Consider the following 20,641-nt stretch of genomic DNA (forward strand, 5'->3'; position numbering starts at 1 on the left):
GAGGACATACATGACTATGAGTTTAGATATGACAAGATAGAATATGAGAGAGGTCCTATAAACTGGAGAAAGTGTCATAACAAAGAAATTTTATTAGTAAGTAAATGTGGTTTGAAATGGGACTACTTGTTTTAGGTTTTTTCCATTGTGTCATTTATTTATTTGACGTGGCAGAAAAGTACAGAGAATATGAAGATGAACCAATGCCTGCAAATGTTCAGTATATGTACTCGTAAGAGATATTTTTATCTAATATTAAATGGACGCACAGAACTTAGCGAATGCACAGCAACCTGGACAACCAAACCCAGAGAATATTCCAAATGAAGTTAGAATACAAACTGCAATGGCAAACTATGGTCAAGTGCCAACAGATGTACAAATGCAAACTGCCATGTCAAATGACGCTGCGTTAGGCTTACCACCATGGTATGCAAATATGAGATGGAAAGAGTTTTATACAAACCCTGAAGTGGGATATAAACAACTTTATGCAGATGACGCGAACACAGGAGTTGACCCAGAATATGTTTTCTACCAGAGGAGAAACAGAATGTATGAGCTCCAGTTAAAGAATGCAATGGAACTCAACAGGAAACGTAAGAGACTAGGCGGACATTAGATTTTTACATATAGTAAAATGGGTTTCTTTGGAAGAATAGGAAACTTCTTTCGAAATGTTGGAAGAGGTATATGGAATGGAATAAAATCTGTCGGAAGAGGAATTTGGAACGGAGTCAAAAATATTGGTAAAAGAGTAGGTCAGTTCGTTGGTATTATACCTAAAGACCCTGAACCAGAAGAACAAGCTCCTGTTATACAACAGCCTGAACCTGCACCACAGTCTAGTTGGCAACCAAATCCAACACCTCAACCGTATTAAAATTATATTTTTACCGTTCGATAGTAGTTGTATATGAAACTAAGTTCTAAGTAAAACGCATGGTATATGGAATTATTCTTTTTCTTCCATCTGTAGTAAACCATACTTGAAAGTCTGAAATACTTCCACTTGGTGGTTCGTATAACTTTGTAGGTTTTTCGTAAAAGTCATTTGCCAAGCATAAGAAAGAGTTTTGGGCGCCAGAAAATGAAGCATGAACAATAATAGCAGCTGGGTCGAAAACATCTTTAAATAAATATGGTTCATCTCTTGCATATCGACTGTAAATATTTGCTAAAGGAAGTTCGACTTTCTGATTTAACATTCTTTGCAAATAATACCATGACATTGCAGTGAATTCTGTATATATTTGTTCGTCTTTCTTTGGATTGTCTTCGTAGATTTGAAATGACACTTGTGAATTTTGTTTGTCATATACAATTCTCACATAAAGTGTGCTCTCGGTATTTGCATATTCATCAGCATATTTTGCATACATGAATTTATTTTATCTCTTATATTTTTTAACGCAGTCTGTAGAGAAGATGAAAGGTCAACTTGTATTAGCTCAATTTCTTCCCACATTTTTCGTTTCCCTTCAGATATATCTATATGAAACCTTACAATAAATGGAAAACTTTTATCTTCTACAGACACAAACTTCATTCTACGAAAGCCAATAGCTTTTGTGACAGATGGGTCTCTTAACCATCTTAATGGGTAGTCAAAACGATAGCCTTCATGCTTTACGGTCTCTGTCTCAAACTTTTGACCGACATTAGTAAAAAGTTCATCTAATGGTTTAGTTGTAGCAACTCTTGAATTTTCTTTTTCTATTGGAAGCATATTTTATCTAGAATAAAAATGTCAAATGAAACAGCGTCTATGAGAGAAATACAACACAACCGACAACTCATTATGCAAGCTCTAAATAAGAACACAACAAACTTTTCAAACTATTCTAAGATATCTGAGTCATTGAAAGAAGGAAACCTAAAACTGACATTAAACCCAATGACAGATGAGTTTCTGTTTCAAGACAATAAGAACCATACTGTTTGTATAAATCCAACAAAACGAACTTTAAACGAGAAACCTATAGATGAACTTCTTTTGAAAGCAGATGTTGACAACAAAGCTGACAAAGAGTATGTAGACGATGCAATAGCAAAAGAAGAAGAAAGAGCTAACAAAGCTTATGCAACGAAAGAGGATGTTGAAAAGAAAGCAGATAAAACATATGTTGACGATGAGTTAGCATGTGTGGCTAGTGCGTTAGTGAAGAAGGCATATAAGGAATATGTGGATGAAAAGACAATGAAATTAAAGAAAGGGTTGACTGGTACCATGAACGGACAACAAAGATTTTAAAAACGAAAGCCGATACAGGATGGGTTTCAGGATGTTTAGACCTTAAAGCCGACAAAGAAACTGTAGATATGTTGGCACAAACGGTTTCAAGTCATACCAGAGGTTTAATGGAAGATGGACAACAGTTGAAAGAGCTTGAGAAAGGTGTTACAGAGTTAAGGAATACAAAAGCAGACTCGACATGGATAAAAGGATATGTAGATGCAACAAAAGAACGTATTTTCGCATGGACAGAAGGAACATACCCACAAAAATATCATAGACATAGCATCTCTGACGTAAATGAACTTGAAGAAAAGTTATATAAAAAAGCAGACAAAACAGAGCTTCAAACATTAAAGACAGAAATACTTCAAACAGTATATCCTATAGGTTCTATTTATACGTCAATGAACTCTACCAGACCAGAAGTAGTACTTGGTTTTGGAACTTGGACTCAAATAGTCGACAGGTTTTTGTATTGTGCAAACTCTTCAAAGGAAACAGGTGGAAGTAAAACGATTTCAGGTGAAAACTTACCTGCACACAGTCACTACATAGATTTAAGTACATCTCAAGCAGGTTGGCATAAGCATAGATATTGGGATTGGTCAGGAATGACAAAAGGTAAAGGATATGATGTTAAAGACGACGTTAAGTTTGCTATAAATTGTTTCTGGGGTAACACTCAGGGAGATGGAAACCATACACATCGCGTTTCAGGATATACGCAAACAACGGGACAAAGTAAAGACTACATGCCACCTTACATGACAGTTTACGCATGGTATAGAAATGCTTAGTCGTCATTTTCAACTTCTTTAGCATATTCGTCAGGAGTTGTCTTATATTTGTTAGGAACTGTCTTTGAAAGTATACCACCTTGAACTTTGACAAGTTTGAAACGAGGTCTGACAATAGTAGTTTTATCTTCTGCTTGCAGTGTGTACATTTTGCCATGTTTGCCTAAAACTTCATAATATTCTCTTGTATACTTTCTTCTATTTTTACGAACACGAATGTGAGTACCTGTCGGGTTCCCATTGTTGTCATAGTCAATAGTATTTTCATATGGGTCGCGTTTAGGTATTTCTATTTTTACTTTGTCACCTTTCTGAAGTTTGAAGCCCGGCATTCTTTCTTGTTTGTCTCTTTTGACTAAATTATTAAATATATAGTCTTTCTCTAAGTCAGGGTTGTTTTTCATTTCTTCGGGGAGTGGTTTCCCAAACCTTTTTGTTTACGGCTATTGTAAATATTTAAAACTTGTCTCATCTTTGCCATGGAGAAGTGTCTATATTTGTCGTCATATGACATTTCATTTGCTTCACCACCTTGTGGTTGGTTTAAGTCTCTTAACATTTTTATACAACTGTCAATGACACCAAGAGCAGAATGGTTTTGGTCGACAATGAAATATTGGTTTACATTTTTTGAACGCAGATAGTTTTTTACATCATCTGATTTGAAAGAACTTTCACAGTCAGATGTTAGTTTTGTTGGATGGTATTTGTCAACGAATATTGTCAAAGCTGCTAAGATATCTAAAATATTTTTGGACTGTAATGGTATGGCTTCACAGTATCTTGTGTTTTGACCGACAAATATTAGCCAGTATGGAGGTCCATCTGTTCTAACTCTCGGAATGTTTTCCAAGATATCCATAAACCAAGCATTTGGTGTTGAACTAAAGATTTTTACCATGAGTGCTTTCTTTGTCGCTTTAGAAACATAGGGGTCCTTGTTTGGATTCGTCATTTTTATCCTATAAGAAATGGGTTTATTTGGCGCATTAGCAGGAGTTGCATCCAGATTTTTACCCGCAGTGGGAACAATAGCCAGAGGTGTATTTGGAGTTGGAAGGAAGATTTTGAGTACATTAGGTATACTGAAAGAGAAAGCGCAACCTATTATACAAACCGTACAGAAAGGTTGGGATGTAGCACGAGATGCAGCAAATCTTATTCCAAATCCTGAAACAAGAGGAAAAGTTCAAGGATGGATGGACAATGTAGGAAGACAAGCAGGAAACTACTATAACAAAGCAAATGACTACTATAACCAAGCAGGACACTATATGGACCAAGGTGAAAGATTCTTTAACAGAGGATATAACCATGCACAACAATGGGTAAACAATAACCAACCTCAACCGCCTCAAACGTGGGGAATGTAAAGTTTTTTACTGAGATGAAATGAACAATACAGCATTGAGACAAATGGGTTCAAGATGGATTTGTCGGCTTCCAGCAGTTACACAACGTGTTTGTCAAGTTCTTCCTATACCTCAGGAAGTTTTAGACCGACTTAAAAACAACAACAACCAGTTGAAAACAAACCAAACTAAAATTTTTTACTGAGATGAAATGACCGAAGAAGTTGAAACGGTAGATTTGACACCACAAACAAAAAGTTCAGAACCATTGTCAAAACCTGTCAAAGAACTTACAGATGAAGAGAAAAATTCAATAATAGAAAGTGCCAGGTCTGGAAATACAAACCCTAACTACAAAGTCACTTTTCATAGAAATGGAACGGCAAGTATCTCAAAAAAGAAACAGACTCTCACAAATAAAATATTGAAGTCTGAAGGAGCTTTCGAGACAACAGATGGAAAGTATACTTCACTGACCAACAGTTCATTATAGAACATCTCATTGACTTAGAGTCGAAATATTCTAAACTTTACAACAAACACAAAAAGTTGAAAGGAAAAAAAAACAAATGGCATATGATATTTATGAAGATGTTGACGACACAACTGTTCCTGCAGGTGAGGTAAAGTCAGAGGAACCGAAAAGTGACAAAAAACCGATAGAAGAAGAAAAACCAAAAACTGAAGATAAACCAAAACCAAAGTTTAGTTTGGAAACTAAACCAACTCAACCTTCATTAGCTGGTATGGGTTGGCGTCAAAGGCTTCTGGTAGCAGGCGGTTATGTAAAGTAAAGAAAAAAAATATTTTTTCAAAAAAATATTTTTTTTATTTTATTTGAAATGTACGCTGGGTTTGTTGGAGAGGACCGTTGGGAAACTTGTTTGTTAGATGAGAAATATGAAATGGCATACCATTTAAAACAACATATTTTTAAAAATATATTTTTTTATTTTATTTGAAATGTACGCTGAGTTTGTTGGAGAAGACCGTTGGGAAACTTGTTTGTTAGATGAGAAATATGAAATTCACTGTTGTGAGTCATTTGAAGTCAGAAACAAAAAGACAAAAAGAGTTTTAAGCGGATGGGAGCGAAATGACGGATATGCTATTATGGATATGAGTGGAAAACAATATCTTAAACATGTTGTCATTGCAACTCATTTTATACCGAACCCTAACAATTTACCTTTTGTAGACCATATAAACCATATAAGAAACGACAATAGACTTGAAAACTTACGTTGGGTCACTTGTTCTGAAAACAATAAGAACAAAAGCAAAATTGGAGATATTGTATTCGAATTTGTCGACGAACTAGAAGATGAAACAATTGAAATTACAGACTATGGCGAGCATACGTTTGAGTTTTACTACTATAACGAAGAACAAGACTCTTTCTACTTTTATACCGGCGTAAACTATAGGAAATTACAAGTATATTTTACTAAGGAAGGCTATGCTTATGTAAACACTAGAGATACAGATGGAAAATGCGTTAAAATACTTCTTAACAAATTCAAGAAGCTATATGGCATACCATTTTAAAACAGTATATTTTTACATATATTAAATGTTTCAGGTTGAAAAACAAAGAACAAAAGTAGCAGATACAAAACCGTTAGACTATATCTATACAAATGCCGGTAGGACTATTTCAGATGAAGAAATTTCATCCCGTTCATACAAGTTTGACTATCCAATTCGTTGGCTTCAAAGTCCTTCAGATGCAAAGGCAATAGGATTTAGAAGAGTTTTGTTTTCAAATAGAACGAACGCATTTATGTTCGCAGTAGATTTTCATGGGCAGTATAAAGGTGATGATGGTCTAATAGACAAATTTGACGAAATGAGAATCTTTACAGTTCGTTCAGACGAAAGTCTTGAGAAGACTCTAAATGACTTTCAAACTCAAATAAACAAATACTATTGGGAATTTCAAGAAAAATACGACTCTTTACTAAACGGAACGTACTATCTGAAACTAGAATATGACAAGATGAACTCCACAGTTTCATTTCAAAAGATTGAAATTAACCCTCCAAGAGATACACAGTTTTTATTTTGGCAAGTAGACAAACGTTCTTGGGCACAATTTCTTCGGTTACTAAACCAGAACGAACCATTACCACCTGACGGTCCTTTTAAATTTATACTTCCACCAGCAGATTTGACAGTTTATAGAAACGTGTTCGACCCTCAAAATGTTATATGTCATGCAAGTTTCAGTTCAAGCAACAATAGTTTTCTTTGTATTGGTAAGGACTTTTATGACTTTGCTTCTAAATTCTACGAACCACCTAGTAACAGTTTCTCTGACTTTCAAGTTTGGTTCACAACAAACGGTGTGCAGCATATTATTCCATTGTACTATGACTTTTATCTCGAATTGTCTTTCATATACAACTACGGAAAAGTGCTGAAAAAGTATTGAAAAATACTTTTAGGGTAGAAGGTTAGATCTAACCTCTTTTCTAACCTCTTTTCTACCCTCTTGAATTTTCATGAATTTTGTGCTGAATTCGACAAAAATGAGTTTTTGGTTGAAAGAATACGGTGGAGCCAAAAGTGGCTCGACCTCAAAACAAACATTTTGTGAAGAATATACCAACCCGCGGAAAACAGCGGGTTGCTTTTTATACAAAGTTCAACAGGTGAATTTTCATGAATTTCCTTAAGATAGAAAAAAAGTGAGTTAAAATGAGATGTTTACTGAAGGTGTCACCATGTCACTCGGTCATTTTAACTTCTCTGAAAAAGTGTGACAACATGACATTTTGACAACAACACAGGAAATAGATTTCATCGTATATTTTTTGTTAAGACTTCATCGTATATGTTTTGTCAAGACTTCTTCATCGTATATGTTTTGTCGAGATTTTTATCGTTGTGGTCCGACGGTTAAGCCACAAACGAATGTCCGACGTCCCACCAAAAAATATTTTTTTATTTTTATTGTAAGAACAGTATGACAGTCGAAGCAAAAACGTTCACGAACAAATCTAATGGCGAAACATTCACAAAAGGCACTTACAACGGTATTGAAGTCTTACGTAGAGACAAGGATGGTTATATAAATGCAACAAATATGTGTCAGCAGTTTAGGAAAGACTTTAGAAAGTTGTTGGAAAATAAGTCCTGGGAAGAGTATTTTAAGGCATTTTGTGAAGAATATAGCAACCGTCGGAATTCCGGCGGTTGGTTTTTATACAAAATTCATGCAGGAATTCCTGATGAAATCAAACAGGTTAGAGGAACGTATGTAGACCCAAGACTTGTAAACTATATAGCAATGTGGGCTTCTCCAAAATATTGTATAGCAGTTGGAAAAATTTTGGACTCCATAGACAAGAAAGTTCATGAGAAATTAGATGAAGAAGAACTTGAAGATACAGTAGAGAATGCAAAACCTTTGTTCGAAGAAGAAGTTAGAAAAATGCATGAAAAACAAATAGAACATGAACGTGAGATATGTTCTGGTTATAGAGACTCGCCATACGAACTAGACCAATGGGAACAAGAAGATTTAAAGAGAGAATTTAGAGAATATGAACTCGCTAAGATAGCATTAGAAGCTGCAGAAAAGAAGTTAAAAGTTTGGGGTCGTTTTGTACAAAAATATTGTGAGTAAATGAACCATTTTTTTCGACAAAATAATGTTTATGTTAGAATGTTAGATCTAACATGTTTTCTAACATGTTTTCTAACATCGTAGAAAACTCATGAATTTTCATGAAATTTACACCAAAAATAATGTTTATGTTAGAATGTTAGATCTAACATGTTTTCTAACATGTTTTCTAACCTCTTGAATTTTCATGAATTTCTTCGTATATGTTTTGTCAAAACTTCTTCATCGTAAATGTTTTGTCGAAACTTCTTCTTCGTAATGAGTGTAAACGACCAAAAAATAATGTTTATGTTAGAATGTTAGATCTAACATGTTTTCTAACACGTTTTCTAACATCGTAGAAAACTCAAGAAAACAATTTATTTTTGACACTTTCACAAAAAACATAAAAAATAACGTTAGTTTTTTTAAAAAAATATTTTTTATTTTTATTGTAAGAACATGTTAGCAACAACTTCACCAAACTCTTTAGTCATGAATCCTACGTCAATGTTAGTAGAGATGAAAAGCTTCATTCCTTCTTCATATACTTTTGAAACAAAAATCCAGAAGATAAAGCAAGAACTTTTAACAAGTAATTTAGACTGTAGTGCGAAAGATGAAACAAATGGACAGTATCTTTATGAAATGCAGGACATTATTGACCATTTACCCAAATTGCCTGAAATTCAGCAGCAAAAACTCACTATTCCTGAATTTGACGAAATAGAAGTCGGACTGACTGACTCAGTAGAAATAAAGAAGTTCATACGAAAGGTAAACTATGAGTTTCTTGGATTTCATTGCAACCACAAAGTCATGGACAAAGATTGCGACATGGTATATAAGAACATCTCTGACATATATAAATCCGGGGAGTTTAAGACCTACGACAACTTTGTTTCGTTAGTTGCAAAATGTGTATGGCAGATAAGAGATAAAGATAGAAGAGGCAAAGTATGGAACGAACAAATAAGACCCGCTATGTTTGAGTTAAAGAAAACCATTGACGCCTTAGTTGTTTTAGCAGGTAAGGTTTCAGAATATAACGCAAAAATGAACCCGCAATGTTCTAAATGTAAAGCAGCAATTAGGAAATATAACTACTCCGTCAAAGAGATAGAACGTATGAGAAACGACTATGCAGACTTAAAGAAAGAAGCAGAAAAGCCAGCAGAAGATAAAATGGACATGTTAGCATTTCTGAACAAAAACTATCCAACTGCAGAAGATTTCCTTCTATCTGATGTCAAGAAGAAGTATAAAGAAACTTTCGGTATCGTTAAAACATTCGATGTACTGACAGAAGAAATAGAAGCTACAAAATTGTTTAGAGTCTCACGAATTCATAACGTTTACCATGTAAAACGCTTATAAAATAACTGGGGTAGAAAAGAGGTTAGAAAAGAGGTTAGATCTAACCTTCTACCCTAAAATATATTTTTGCTGAATTCTGTATGAAATTTCATGAGTTTTGTGTGTTTTAGACCATGTTAGAAAACGTGTTAGAAAAGAGGTTAGATCTAACATTCTAACATAAACATTATTTTTACTGAATTCCGTATGAAATTTCATGAGTTTTGTGTGTTTTAGACCATGTTAGAAAACGTGTTAGAAAAGAGGTTAGATCTAACATTCTAACATAAACATTATTTTTGCTGAATTCCGTATGAAATTTCATGAGTTTTGTGTGTTTTAGACCATGTTAGAAAAGAGGTTAGAAAACATGTTAGATCTAACATTCTACCCTAAAATATATTTTTGTCTGATTTACGCTCATTACGATGAAGAAGTCTTGACAAAACATGTATGTTTAGTTTCGATGAAATCATGACAAAGAATGTACGATGAAGAAGTCTTGACAAAACATGTATGTTCATGTTTGACAAAACATTTACGTTTAGTTTCGATGAAATCATGAAAATTCATGAGGTTAGAAAAGAGGTTAGAAAACATGTTAGATCTAACATTCTACCCTAAACATTATTTTTGCTGAAAAATGACCAAAAATCTGAGTAAAATGGCATAAGATTGCTTCCCTCGGAAAAACCGAGAGAAGAGATTCCGTATGAAAATCGTGAATTTCCTTAAGATAGAAAAAATAAAGTTAGTTTTATTTTTTTTATTTTTTTTATTTTGTATGTAAGAACAGAAATGACAACAACAGAGAACACAACAACTGCTATCGTTCATGAAGCCATAGATGAAGAATACGAGTACATACAGTTTAACAAACAACTCCGTCTCATTCGTTCGGTCAAAGATGACATGTACCAAATGCAAAGTATTTTGACAGCATGTTTTGCTCCAGACACTAAGAAACCACAAGACTGGTTTGAATTAAATAGCACTCATGAACTTTTGAGTGAGTTCGAACATGTAGAACTTAAAAAGATGTACCAAGACAGACAAAACTTACCATCATATCTAAAAGGTATATATGTTCATAAGTTCCTAGTTAGTTCAATAGCAATGTGGGCTTCTCCTCGTTATGCATGGTACATTTACAGACTTCTTGACGAAGTTGCTGAAAAATACATGTAAAGCGTTTATTTTTGGTCTTTTGTGAAAGTAAGAAAATAACGCTAATTTTTTATAAAATATTTTTTTTATTTTGTATGTAAAGACAGATATGTCAACATCAGAGAACACAACACCTGCTATCGTTCATGAAGCCATAAATGAAGAATATGAGTACATACAATATAACAAACAGTTACGTCTCATTCGTTCGGTCAAGGATGACATGTACCAAATGCAAAGTATTTTGAATGCTCTTCGTTCTACAAAGCAAGCACGTCATTGGTTTGAAAACCAACAGACAAAAGAACTTTTAGAAGAATTTCCTCATATGTTTGCGACCGGTAGAAAACCGCGGGTCGAGATTCCGTACGAAAATCGTCAAAATTTGCCAAATGGTTTGAGAGGTTGGTATGTTCATAGACTTCTTGTAAATGCTGTTGCAATGTGGGCTTCGCCTCGTTACGCTTGTTATATTTTCATGATGTTAGATGAACTATATAAAGCAGAACGTGAAGAGATGGAAAAGAAACTTCAAGCAAAAGATGAAGTCATTGAAGCAAAAGACAAAACCATACAGAAAAGAATACCACGTTCGGTACCAAAAGGTAAGGAAAAGAACTATAAGTATATGATTTATACTGAAGAGATGGAAAATGAAGAAGACAGAGATATGGTTATGTTGCATTTAGTCAGAAGAAACAACAAAAGCTTTTACGACCTTGCTAAGATTTACAAATCTAACAGAAATTGGTTCTATCGCGAAAACTTACCGATTTCAATGACCCCAAATGAAGATGTGAAACAAATAGTTCAAGATACGTTACCTCAAACACACTATGATATGAAAGGTTGTACAATACTTACCTTCAAAGAAGATTTGCCATTGTTAAAGGAAAAAATAACAGAGTATTTTGACAACTTCAAACAAGTAGGGTAGATGAACCATTTATTTTTCAAGCTTGACTTCAGATGGCTCAGGTAGCTCTATAAGGTAAATTGTCTTGTCAAATCCTTCTGGCATTCCGAGTCCTTCCTTCCGACAGGAAGAACTCTTGCATCCGACAGAAAAAGTTTTTCCCGACAACTGGAAGAACTCTTCCATCAGACAGGAAAATATTTTCTTGACAACTGGAAAAATTTTTCCAGTTGTTCGTCCGTAAACCATTCAAATTTTCGAAAATTGAGAACTTTTTGGTCGAACGACAGAAAAAGTTTTTCCATCCGACAGAAAAATATTTTCCCGACAACTGGAAAAGTCCTTCCTTCCAACTGGAAAAGTCCTTCCATCCGACAGGAAAAGTCCTTCCATCCGACAGGAAGAACTCTTCCATCAGACAGGAAGAACTCTTCCATCCGACGTACCACCAACCGAGTCCATTCCAAAGCCAGAAGAACCGACAGCCCCAGCACCACAACAGACTAAGACTCAAACACTTAGATTTTTCAAGCTTGACTTTTTACAATTTGAACTTTGTTTGCGTAGATATGAATTCTGAAAGAAGTATGAGGGTCTTGTATGACTTTGTACTTCTCCCATAGTTCATGTCTGTCAAACTTACCTGCCATGGACTCTTTCATAAGTTCCATGAAATCGTCTTCGGACAATCCAGGGAAAAGTATAATGTCAGTAAGTATTCTTTTAACATCCTTACTTAAACTCTTTGCTGTCTGTACACATATTACGACTGAGATGTTAAAGTGTCTGAGCTTCTTAAGAATTCGACACATGTCTTGTTCTCTATTCTTTAACAAAGGATGAGAGGCGAAATCATCTAAGATAAGAAGACACCTATGAGGGTATGTCTTCCAATCGTAAGATTGCAATTTCTTCGAAATGTATTCTATCTCTTTCTGTTTGTTTCTGAAGTGTTTCTTCTCTAATATTCTCTGCATTTCCTCATTTGGGTCTTTAAACTTCGAATTTATATACTCATTTATAGCATTATACTTCAAAACTCTTCTTTGGTACTTCTTTATCCAATCTAACAACTCAGTATCCTTTATACATACTAACTTAGACTTCTTTATAATATCTTTGAACGAATTTACGGTTTGATCGAATTGACCAGAAGTACTACAAATAACAACTAACTCATAGAATGGGTTCTTCTCATCTAGTTCTTGTTGTTGTGCAGCCATTTTAAGATAAGTGAAAGTCTTACCCGACCCAGGTGGTGCGATTAGACCTGTTATACCATTCTGAGCAAATAAGAACTTTTCATGTATGGGTTTTATCTGAGCATTTTCTAACTTCCTCTTGTTCTTGTTTAAAACATTCTCAAATTTTTTGTCAATGTCAGCAAACTTTTTTTCTAACATATTTTTAGAAAAATTAAAATTTTTATCTTTTTGAAAATGTCTAGCGATTTCGCTATCTATATTCGAGACAAACTTTTCGACAGCAAAACATCTGTCGACCATAAAATCTTACATAGTGTAAACAAGAAAGGTGAATTTGTTCTAAAGTTCTGTTTCTGGGAATATGACAAGAACCATAAAACATTAGGCAGAGAAGTCTTTAAGTTTGTCAATGACAGACTTGTTGACAGAGATGACGCCTCTTGGAAAGATGAAGTCCAACAAAAGTTCTTAGAATGCAAAGAAGGCACATGCGCTGTTCTTGAAGATGAAATAGAAAACAGAATAGATGAGCTATTAAAGGACAAAGAACTTTTACATAAATATGGTTCTGAGAAGTTTGACATAACTCCACCAGAGAAGAAGAAGAAGAGAGAAAAGAAAGAAAAGAAAGTAGAAGAAGAGAAGAAAGAACCTGAACCAGTTCCAGAGAAAAAGAAATTTGACATGTAAAAATAAAATTTTATTTTTAGAACATTTCTGGGTCAATGTCAATGTTCTCTTCCTCTTTAGGAGCAAACACCGGCTTAGACTCTAAAATCTTTTTACCCAATTTACCTTGAACTTCAACTATCTTAGACTCATAATATTCATAGTCGTCTGCTTTCTTTGGTTCATAAGGTATAACAAGTTTGTATGCTTTACCTTCTTCGAGTTTTGAGAACTTTCTGTCAAAATTTTCTTTGACTGTTAACAAACCTTCTATGTCTAAGTCTTCAAAAGTTGCACCACTTTTTCTAACAACAGCAAACTTAACTGGTGCAATGTTCCAAATTTTGTCAAATGTAGACTTTTCAAAATTGTAGAAGTAAACATTCAAATATGCGAATGGAGCTAACTTATCTTTGACTTCTGTCATGTACTTATTTACTGAGATGAATTTCGTCATCTTTTTTATCGGATAAAAAAATATTTTTTTTAAAATTTACTCAGAAAAATTATTTCTTTCTATATACACCATTCCGAACTTTGAAAAGATGTTTTATACCAGCATAGAATTTTTCTCTAGAGCTTGGTCTTATATCGTTTTCATGACAATATTTTCTATATTCTTCATATAAAGCCTTTTTTTCATACATTTCATAAGGACAACCTAACCAGAATAGCGCATATCCATTTTCGTTATCTAGGTCTCTATATGTTTCTTCTGTTTGTAGAATTTCGCTTTCTCTATTTAGTTCTATGTCTATATATTGTGGCTTAAAAAGATGTGGGCAAGAAGGGTCTGGCGCTATGTAAAAAGTTAATTTTTCTGTCATCTTTTCTATCGGATAAAAAAAATATTTTTTTTTAAAATTTACTCAGAAAAATTTTTCTTTGTATATACGCCGTTCTGAACATCTAAAAGACTTTTGACATTTGCCAAGAATGTTCGTTTAGACGCTGTCATATAACCATACTCTTGACAATATTGTTTATATTCATCGTACAATGACCTTTCATCTAAACACTCAAAGTTAGTCTCATCTATAAACAGTTCATATACACTCTTGTTTGCTTCTAACAATGTTTGTCTCTCTTCGGTATATGGAATTTGTCTTGGATTGAACTTAGAAATATCTAATGTCATAAAATATGAGAACAAGTGGTTGTAAAAGTCAGATGTCAAAGTTTCTGCTAAGTCGTCAAAATATTCTGTATCTTGCATATGAGAATCTGACGTTCTGACAACTACATATCTTCTGTCAGAACTTTCTAACTTCATCGGAACAGTATTGTTTGAAACCATAATGAAGTTTGCAACATTTTCACAAACTCTTTGGTCTTTATACTTTCTTTCAACAACTCCAACTTTGTCTGTTATAAGACTCTTCAAAGCATCTGAGTTCAAAACTTTTGTTGTATCTATACTTTGAAGTTCATTGCAAACTATAAGTTTCATATTCTCTATTGAGGAGTTAAACTTGCCACAGATGTTTTCTAAGTTTGTCATATTAGGGTTCGAATAACCTTCTAATAGTTTGCATAAGATATCTGTAAAGAATGTGTTCTTACCAGTTCCTTGTTTTCCAATTATAATGAGAGCAGTTTCATTCTTAGCACTTGGATGTTGTAAGATGTTTGCAAACCAACATAAGATATACTCATAAACCTTTTCGTTTCCATTGCATATAATTTCTTTGACATGGTCTAACCAAGCTTCTATAATATTTTCTTTCCATTCTACTTGTTCGTATTTATATCCAGTGAAGATAGAATAGAAGTTTGGAGAAGGTGTATAGAACTTTATACCTCGAACTGAAAAATCTTCAAGTTTTGACAATAAGATATCCCAAGCATCTAACATCTTCATACCAACTTGTACGACTTTTATTTTCTTAAGTTTCTGTCTACATTCTTGTTCTGAAACTATTGTTGCTCTTGGTTTGTTAAAGACAACATCCCATTCTTTCATGACATAACATTCTGGGGCAGAGTCAACATAAATGACTAAACGTTTCAAATTCTCGACTGCTTTGTTATAGTCTCTAAATGGACACATATTTCTGAATGCTTGGAAGTCATAAAAATCTGAAACATCTATTCTGTACATTTTTATAAAAATAAAAAAAATATTTTTTTTATTCTTGACTTTGTTGTTGCATTTGTTGCATTTGTTGTTCTTGAGCTATTTGTTGTTGAAGTTGTTCTTGTAATACAATACTTTCACCAGTTGCATCTTCCAATTCGAAACTTTCTGCCGTCATTGACAAATACATAGGACATAAAAGTTTTACAGGAACAAAGTTTGCGTCAACTAATGTCAACGTTATACTTGCTAAAGTGTTTGAGTTTACTAAAGCTGAAAACTCTGCATTCGAATGAACAATAGGCAAACCAGCAGAGAAAGTGTTGTTTATACGCATAAGTATCTTTTGGTCATAATAGTTTCTGTCGACATTCGAATAGCACTTTGAACCTAAGTTTGAAACAATATATAAAATAGGTGTGCTTAAAGTCAATGGAATAGACATTCCTTGTATGACACCTTTTCCTGTTATAGGAAACTGTTGGTAGTAAAAACCAGAAATAAGTTTTGTATTATAGCTCATATCGTTTATAGTAAACTCAGTCGGACATCCAAACATAATGAAACCTGCTCTAGTTGCAGCACATGTTACACCCGTACTTAAAGTATTAAATAAGTCAACAAAACCTGTTGGTGGTATATCTGAGTAAGTATCTTCAAAGGAGTATTTTTTACCATTCACAACAATAAAGTCTTCTGGTGTCAAAAGAGCAAAACAGGCTTTAGTCGTCATCGTGTTTAAGGTCAGTTTACAATATCGTCCTTGAGAGACTTTGTAAGTTTGTTGTTATAGAATTATATGACTCAGGGTTTTTAGTCGTAATAGTATAAACCATTATGTCTTCTGCCATTTACTTAGCAAATAAATTTTAATGAAATGTTGTGGTCGTCAAATATTTTTATAACGTCTGGGAAACTATATTTTAAGTTCAACGTTTCACCTCCTTTCATAACGTATATCTTGTCAATGACATTATATAAACACCACAGCAACTAATGTCGGGTTCTATTTCTTTGATGTTTATATCGTCTGCCTCTGTCAAAAGTTTCAATAGTTCTTTCAAAACTTCATGAGGTGCAATGACATATGAGTTCACTTTTACAGGGTTGTGTTCGACCAAGTTTAACATTATACTTAAAGCTTGACAAATCTTCTCCTGAGTTTGAAGTTTGTCTTTCAGTTGTTGGTAGTCGTTTCGAATATCTGCAACAGAACTTAAGTCTCTGCTAACTTCAGGATATGTTGGTTGTTCTTTTACAGGAACTATTGTTATACCATCTTCGTCTTCGTATGGTTTCCCCACTTCAACATCTCTTTCTTTGACATTGACAACAACACTTTGACTGTTTGTTTGAGTTGGTGAATTTAACTTCACATCTGCCACCGCCATTAAACCTTTTGAAACACTTACGCTTCTATTTTTCGGAAATGACATTTTACTTAGAATAAAAAGATGGACGTATTTGAGTATCTCTTCGAATTGAAGCAAAACAAGGTTTATACTCACAAACAATACAAATACATTGACAGAATAGTTCTTTACACAAACAATGGAAAATGTTATAGAATAGCAGTCTTTTGCTGAACCAAAATATTTTCATAAAGCAAAGAAGTTGGTATAACCGAGATGGTGAAAGTTCTTGAAGCAGACAAAAATATAACTTCAAAACTTACAGATATTACTAAAGGAAAGTTTATAATACAATATTATGTCAAAACTGGCGTACTGTCAATATTTGACGGAGAGAAGTCAGTTCAAGAACAACTTACTGACCTGCTGCCAAAATCTGCTCGATGGAAGCTGTCGTTATGCCAATCTGAGGAGCTCCAGCAGGTTTCATCGAACGAATCTTCAAAAGAGCATCTTCCGTGAAAAGTGCTATTGGTTTTGTAAACTTCTTTGCTTTCAATTCATCTGGACCGTCTCTGTCACCAGTATATTGTATTTGAACTGTACCAACAGTTGAAATACCACCCATAAAGTCTTCTGAGTCAGCAAATGGAATGCCAAGCCAAAAGTTTGAACGGTCTCCATTTGTATATTGAGTTTTTTTGACCTCCTGTATGAGTCCATACTTTCACATATGGCATAATAGAACTTTGCATTTCAGGGTTAATGGTTGTTGTGAAGTTGTTGTTAAAGTTCATAGCATCTAATGTCAAGTTGTATGACCTCATATCCTCAACTGTAGAATATTCTTCTCTTGGATAATATTTGCCATCTATGTTTATATGATATTTAATACCGGGGTTGTAGAAACAAGAATAGTCATTTATAGTTCGTCTGAACAGTACAAACATAGTATCTGCATGTTTCATTGCAGTTGTTAAAGCAATATCTGTTCTTGCACCTGGGTCAGCACTTTGGTTTCCAACTTCACCTGCAAAGTCTTTGACAGATATTTGGTGTATAGGGAACATAAGTGGAACTGCAATATATTTGGCAGCTAAAGCATTTGAAATATCTGGGTCCAACATATAGACTGCAAGTCTGCTTTCTATTCTCTTGCATTCAAATTTTTCGCATGTGAACTTAACTGGGTCCCAAGCATCTCCAGCAGCATTGAAATAATAGTTTACTTCAGTGTTGAGGTTTGAGAAACCAAAGTCTAAGTCAACTTTGTTTTTGCAAAAGTCGGCGAATGACATTTTATTTGTTCCCACTACTTCTGTAAGAGTGAATGGGTCTTGTGTTGGTGCAATGACTAAGTTATTTTTGCTTGGAGTAAGTTCGATAGAAATTTTTCCTGCCCAGTTTGGCAAGTATCTTAAAAACCTGAAGATGAGGAAAGATGACAAAGGAACTCTAAGTTTCAATTTTACTTTGGTTACTGCTGCTGCATTTGTCCAGAAAGGTCAACATAAACTCCTGGAACGTTAGGGTCAAGTCTTCTTATTTTCTCATAGTTGCATACTGGTCTGTTTGTTCTCTAGCTTGTGGTTGTACTGAGTTTCTCAAAGCGAACCATTCATAGTTTGCCCATGTTACTGTTTGAACTAAGTCAGAGTTAGAATATATCTTATATCCCATGAAAACTTCTGGAGCATATTGGTATCCGACATAGAAAATTCCATTGCAACCTTTCTTGTCAGACAACTTGGCAGAAGGTTTTATTTCAATGTCTTGTTCCACGTATAAGAATGAGTTGTCAATAGAAATAATATGAAACCTGTCGCAAGCAATATCTACTGTTGTTGAAGAACCTTCTCCAAACTCACCTACGTTTCCATAAGAAACAGCAGTTGTATATTCGTAAGTTCCAGGAACTATTTCTGACCTTCTAATGCATTGTCGCATTCGTTATACCATTCGGAAACATTTCCATTCATGCATCCAAAACTGTTGGCGTTATATTCTGAGCGGCGTACATTTCATATGGGTAAAAATATAGAATAGTTGGATTTATATGTCATAATAGAACCCACGTGGACCAAGCTTTACTTTCTTCCTGACTGAGTTTTTAACTCTTCTTTTTCCTTCATTGCCCTCTGCTTGAAGTTGTTGCATCTTTGCATTATGTTCATCTAGTATGTTGCAAATTTCCCATGTCCTTTTGCCTTTTGGCTCTGGTCGCCCATCTCAGGTAACCTATATCCTAGAAAGAGTTTGTCATAGTCTGTATTTGAGTCTTCGCGTATTGTTTGCATGACTCTTTCCTGAGTTTCCGGTTCAAGCTCTTCAAACAGTGCCTGTCCATATGGAATATGCTCGTTTCCAAATATATGTTTTTGTAGCCATTCTGGTTTTCTTTCCATGTTACCAACTATATCTTTTGTGAATGGGAAAGCTTTTACCCAATCTTTCAGTCTTGCGTCATTTATTTCTGTAGTTGGTTTTATTTTGTCAAGGAACATGTTTTTCAATACTAACATTTCATTTGGTACTGTCCATTTGAGTTTTCTTAAATATTCATCCTTCTCGGTTCATTGTCTGCAAAGTAAGTTTTTATGACATTTTGTAAACTTTCGTTTGCAAGGTCATGTACAATAGGTTCTCTTCCTTCTCCCTCCCTAACTTTCTTTCTAAACTCTTCACCAAATATACCATCTCTATGGTTCTGTGTAGTTCTTTGAGATAAATGTTTTAGAACGTCAGGTGTTATATTTCCATCAGCCATGTTCATTTCATACTGGTCCAAAATATCTGCATGTTTCATATCTTTCAATGGCATTAAAGCCGCGCTGAAAATACCAGCTATATCTGGTTCACCATTCACTTCCATTGCGTCTACAACTTCTTGGAATTGTGGTTGTAAGTTTATGACCACCTATCCGGGTTAGCTTTATGACCCCATCTCATTGTAGTTCCATCGTCTGCAGAAACAAAAGTAGGTTTGTTTCCATCTTGGTTAGGTTCTGAATGAACTTTAAACAATGTTTCATTTCTATATGTTTTCTTGAAATTTAACCTTTTATCTTCACCGAGTTCATCCGAAGATTGAACGTTAAATGCTCGTAAGTAAAAGGGTTTTGTATTTGTGTACATTTTTTTTCAGTTCTTCCATTCTATGCTGAATATTTTCATCTGGTGTTGGAGTCTTTTGTATGTCGGCAAACATTTTTCGATATTCTTCTACTATGTCAGCCGAATCTTTCTTAGACTCTTGGAATATTCCATATTCTCCGCATACTCTTGTTGAGGGTCAAGATTTTTCGGTCTGTTCCAAATCTTCATCTAGTTCTGTGAGGTTAGTTTCCAAAGGAGGGACTTGTTCGTTTCCTTCAGGCTCTTCTAGCTGTTGTTGCTGAACTATTTCTTCCATGTCTGGTTGTATCTGAACTTCTTCCTGTGGAGTTTCTTGTACCTCATCTGCTGGCATTTCATATATTCCGAGACCGTTTTTAACAAGTTCCCTATTTAAGTCATCTGGCATTCATAAGCCTTTCTTCTTTCGTTCCGTCTCTATTTTTTACGCGTTTCATGAAGATAGTTGAATCATCATTTATCTCTGACATAAAATATCTCGGAGTAAATTCAGTCATGTCATTTGGACGATATGCTATTAAATCATATCCCTTAGCGAGCTTGTATTTTCCAGGTTTGAAATTATATCCGATTTTATGCTGAGCCATAAAGCTAAATAGGTTCGGGTCAGTATTTTCTTCCTTGAACTTTCTAATAGCTTCTTTATATCTGTCACTAAAGTCAATAGTATCTGGGTAACCATATTTTTCCTTTAGCATTTTTAAGAATTCTTGGTTTCCTTGTTCTCTACTTCTTTTATGTCCTTGCTCTGTTTGTGGTTGTTGCT

At 34.4% G+C, this 20,641-nt stretch overlaps 13 protein-coding genes and 4 pseudogenes across 17 annotated transcripts, besides 1 other annotated feature; 10 read left to right on the plus strand and 7 right to left on the minus strand.

The window, feature by feature from the left end:
- Window positions 1-20,641: part of a mobile genetic element that runs on past both edges of the window.
- Window positions 641-883, plus strand: TVAGG3_0407260 (serine threonine-protein phosphatase family; the record flags this gene model as incomplete). Its single annotated transcript, XM_051232961.1, has 1 exon — window positions 641-883. One exon carries the CDS (start codon window positions 641-643, stop codon window positions 881-883), a length of 243 nt encoding a protein of 80 aa, XP_051102691.1.
- On the plus strand, window positions 1,802-2,393 carry TVAGG3_0407270 (annotated as a pseudogene). The gene has a single exon. A coding segment is annotated over exon 1 (592 nt).
- TVAGG3_0407280 lies at window positions 3,133-3,991 on the minus strand (annotated as a pseudogene). Its single transcript has one exon. A coding segment is annotated over exon 1 (859 nt).
- Window positions 4,008-4,409, plus strand: TVAGG3_0407290 (uncharacterized protein; the record flags this gene model as incomplete). The annotated part of the gene is made up of 1 exon (XM_051232962.1): window positions 4,008-4,409. The coding sequence occupies one exon, from the start codon at window positions 4,008-4,010 to the stop codon at window positions 4,407-4,409; it is 402 nt and encodes a 133-aa protein (XP_051102692.1).
- TVAGG3_0407300 lies at window positions 4,813-5,182 on the plus strand (annotated as a pseudogene). Its single transcript has one exon. A coding segment is annotated over exon 1 (370 nt).
- Window positions 6,172-6,822, plus strand: TVAGG3_0407310 (uncharacterized protein; the record flags this gene model as incomplete). Its single annotated transcript, XM_051232963.1, has 1 exon — window positions 6,172-6,822. One exon carries the CDS (start codon window positions 6,172-6,174, stop codon window positions 6,820-6,822), a length of 651 nt encoding a protein of 216 aa, XP_051102693.1.
- Window positions 7,357-8,019, plus strand: TVAGG3_0407320 (uncharacterized protein; the record flags this gene model as incomplete). The annotated part of the gene is made up of 1 exon (XM_051232964.1): window positions 7,357-8,019. The coding sequence occupies one exon, from the start codon at window positions 7,357-7,359 to the stop codon at window positions 8,017-8,019; it is 663 nt and encodes a 220-aa protein (XP_051102694.1).
- Window positions 9,055-9,375, plus strand: TVAGG3_0407330 (organellar and viral DNA polymerase type B; the record flags this gene model as incomplete). The annotated part of the gene is made up of 1 exon (XM_051232965.1): window positions 9,055-9,375. The coding sequence occupies one exon, from the start codon at window positions 9,055-9,057 to the stop codon at window positions 9,373-9,375; it is 321 nt and encodes a 106-aa protein (XP_051102695.1).
- Window positions 10,153-10,542, plus strand: TVAGG3_0407340 (KilA, N-terminal/APSES-type HTH, DNA-binding family; the record flags this gene model as incomplete). Its single annotated transcript, XM_001284063.1, has 1 exon — window positions 10,153-10,542. The coding sequence occupies one exon, from the start codon at window positions 10,153-10,155 to the stop codon at window positions 10,540-10,542; it is 390 nt and encodes a 129-aa protein (XP_001284064.1).
- On the plus strand, window positions 10,631-11,458 carry TVAGG3_0407350 (KilA, N-terminal/APSES-type HTH, DNA-binding family; the record flags this gene model as incomplete). The annotated part of the gene is made up of 1 exon (XM_001286919.1): window positions 10,631-11,458. The coding sequence occupies one exon, from the start codon at window positions 10,631-10,633 to the stop codon at window positions 11,456-11,458; it is 828 nt and encodes a 275-aa protein (XP_001286920.1).
- TVAGG3_0407360 (protein of unknown function, DUF4106 family) lies at window positions 11,965-12,660 on the minus strand (the record flags this gene model as incomplete). Its single annotated transcript, XM_001295001.2, has 1 exon — window positions 11,965-12,660. The coding sequence occupies one exon, from the start codon at window positions 12,658-12,660 to the stop codon at window positions 11,965-11,967; it is 696 nt and encodes a 231-aa protein (XP_001295002.2).
- TVAGG3_0407370 (uncharacterized protein) lies at window positions 12,877-13,332 on the plus strand (the record flags this gene model as incomplete). Its single annotated transcript, XM_001295002.2, has 1 exon — window positions 12,877-13,332. One exon carries the CDS (start codon window positions 12,877-12,879, stop codon window positions 13,330-13,332), a length of 456 nt encoding a protein of 151 aa, XP_001295003.2.
- Window positions 13,438-13,768, minus strand: TVAGG3_0407380 (protein of unknown function, DUF4108 family; the record flags this gene model as incomplete). The annotated part of the gene is made up of 1 exon (XM_001295003.2): window positions 13,438-13,768. A coding segment is annotated over one exon (331 nt), but the record flags the coding sequence as incomplete, so codon positions are not given.
- TVAGG3_0407390 (uncharacterized protein) lies at window positions 14,177-14,698 on the minus strand (the record flags this gene model as incomplete). Its single annotated transcript, XM_001295004.2, has 1 exon — window positions 14,177-14,698. A coding segment is annotated over one exon (522 nt), but the record flags the coding sequence as incomplete, so codon positions are not given.
- On the minus strand, window positions 14,854-15,412 carry TVAGG3_0407400 (uncharacterized protein; the record flags this gene model as incomplete). The annotated part of the gene is made up of 1 exon (XM_051232966.1): window positions 14,854-15,412. A coding segment is annotated over one exon (559 nt), but the record flags the coding sequence as incomplete, so codon positions are not given.
- Window positions 16,456-16,779, minus strand: TVAGG3_0407410 (protein of unknown function, DUF4106 family; the record flags this gene model as incomplete). Its single annotated transcript, XM_051232967.1, has 1 exon — window positions 16,456-16,779. A coding segment is annotated over one exon (324 nt), but the record flags the coding sequence as incomplete, so codon positions are not given.
- On the minus strand, window positions 19,582-20,573 carry TVAGG3_0407420 (annotated as a pseudogene). Its single transcript has one exon. A coding segment is annotated over exon 1 (992 nt).

Source organism: Trichomonas vaginalis, chromosome V (genome assembly GCF_026262505.1).
Source record: "Trichomonas vaginalis G3 chromosome V, whole genome shotgun sequence".
Taxonomy (NCBI): Eukaryota; Parabasalia; order Trichomonadida; family Trichomonadidae; genus Trichomonas; species Trichomonas vaginalis.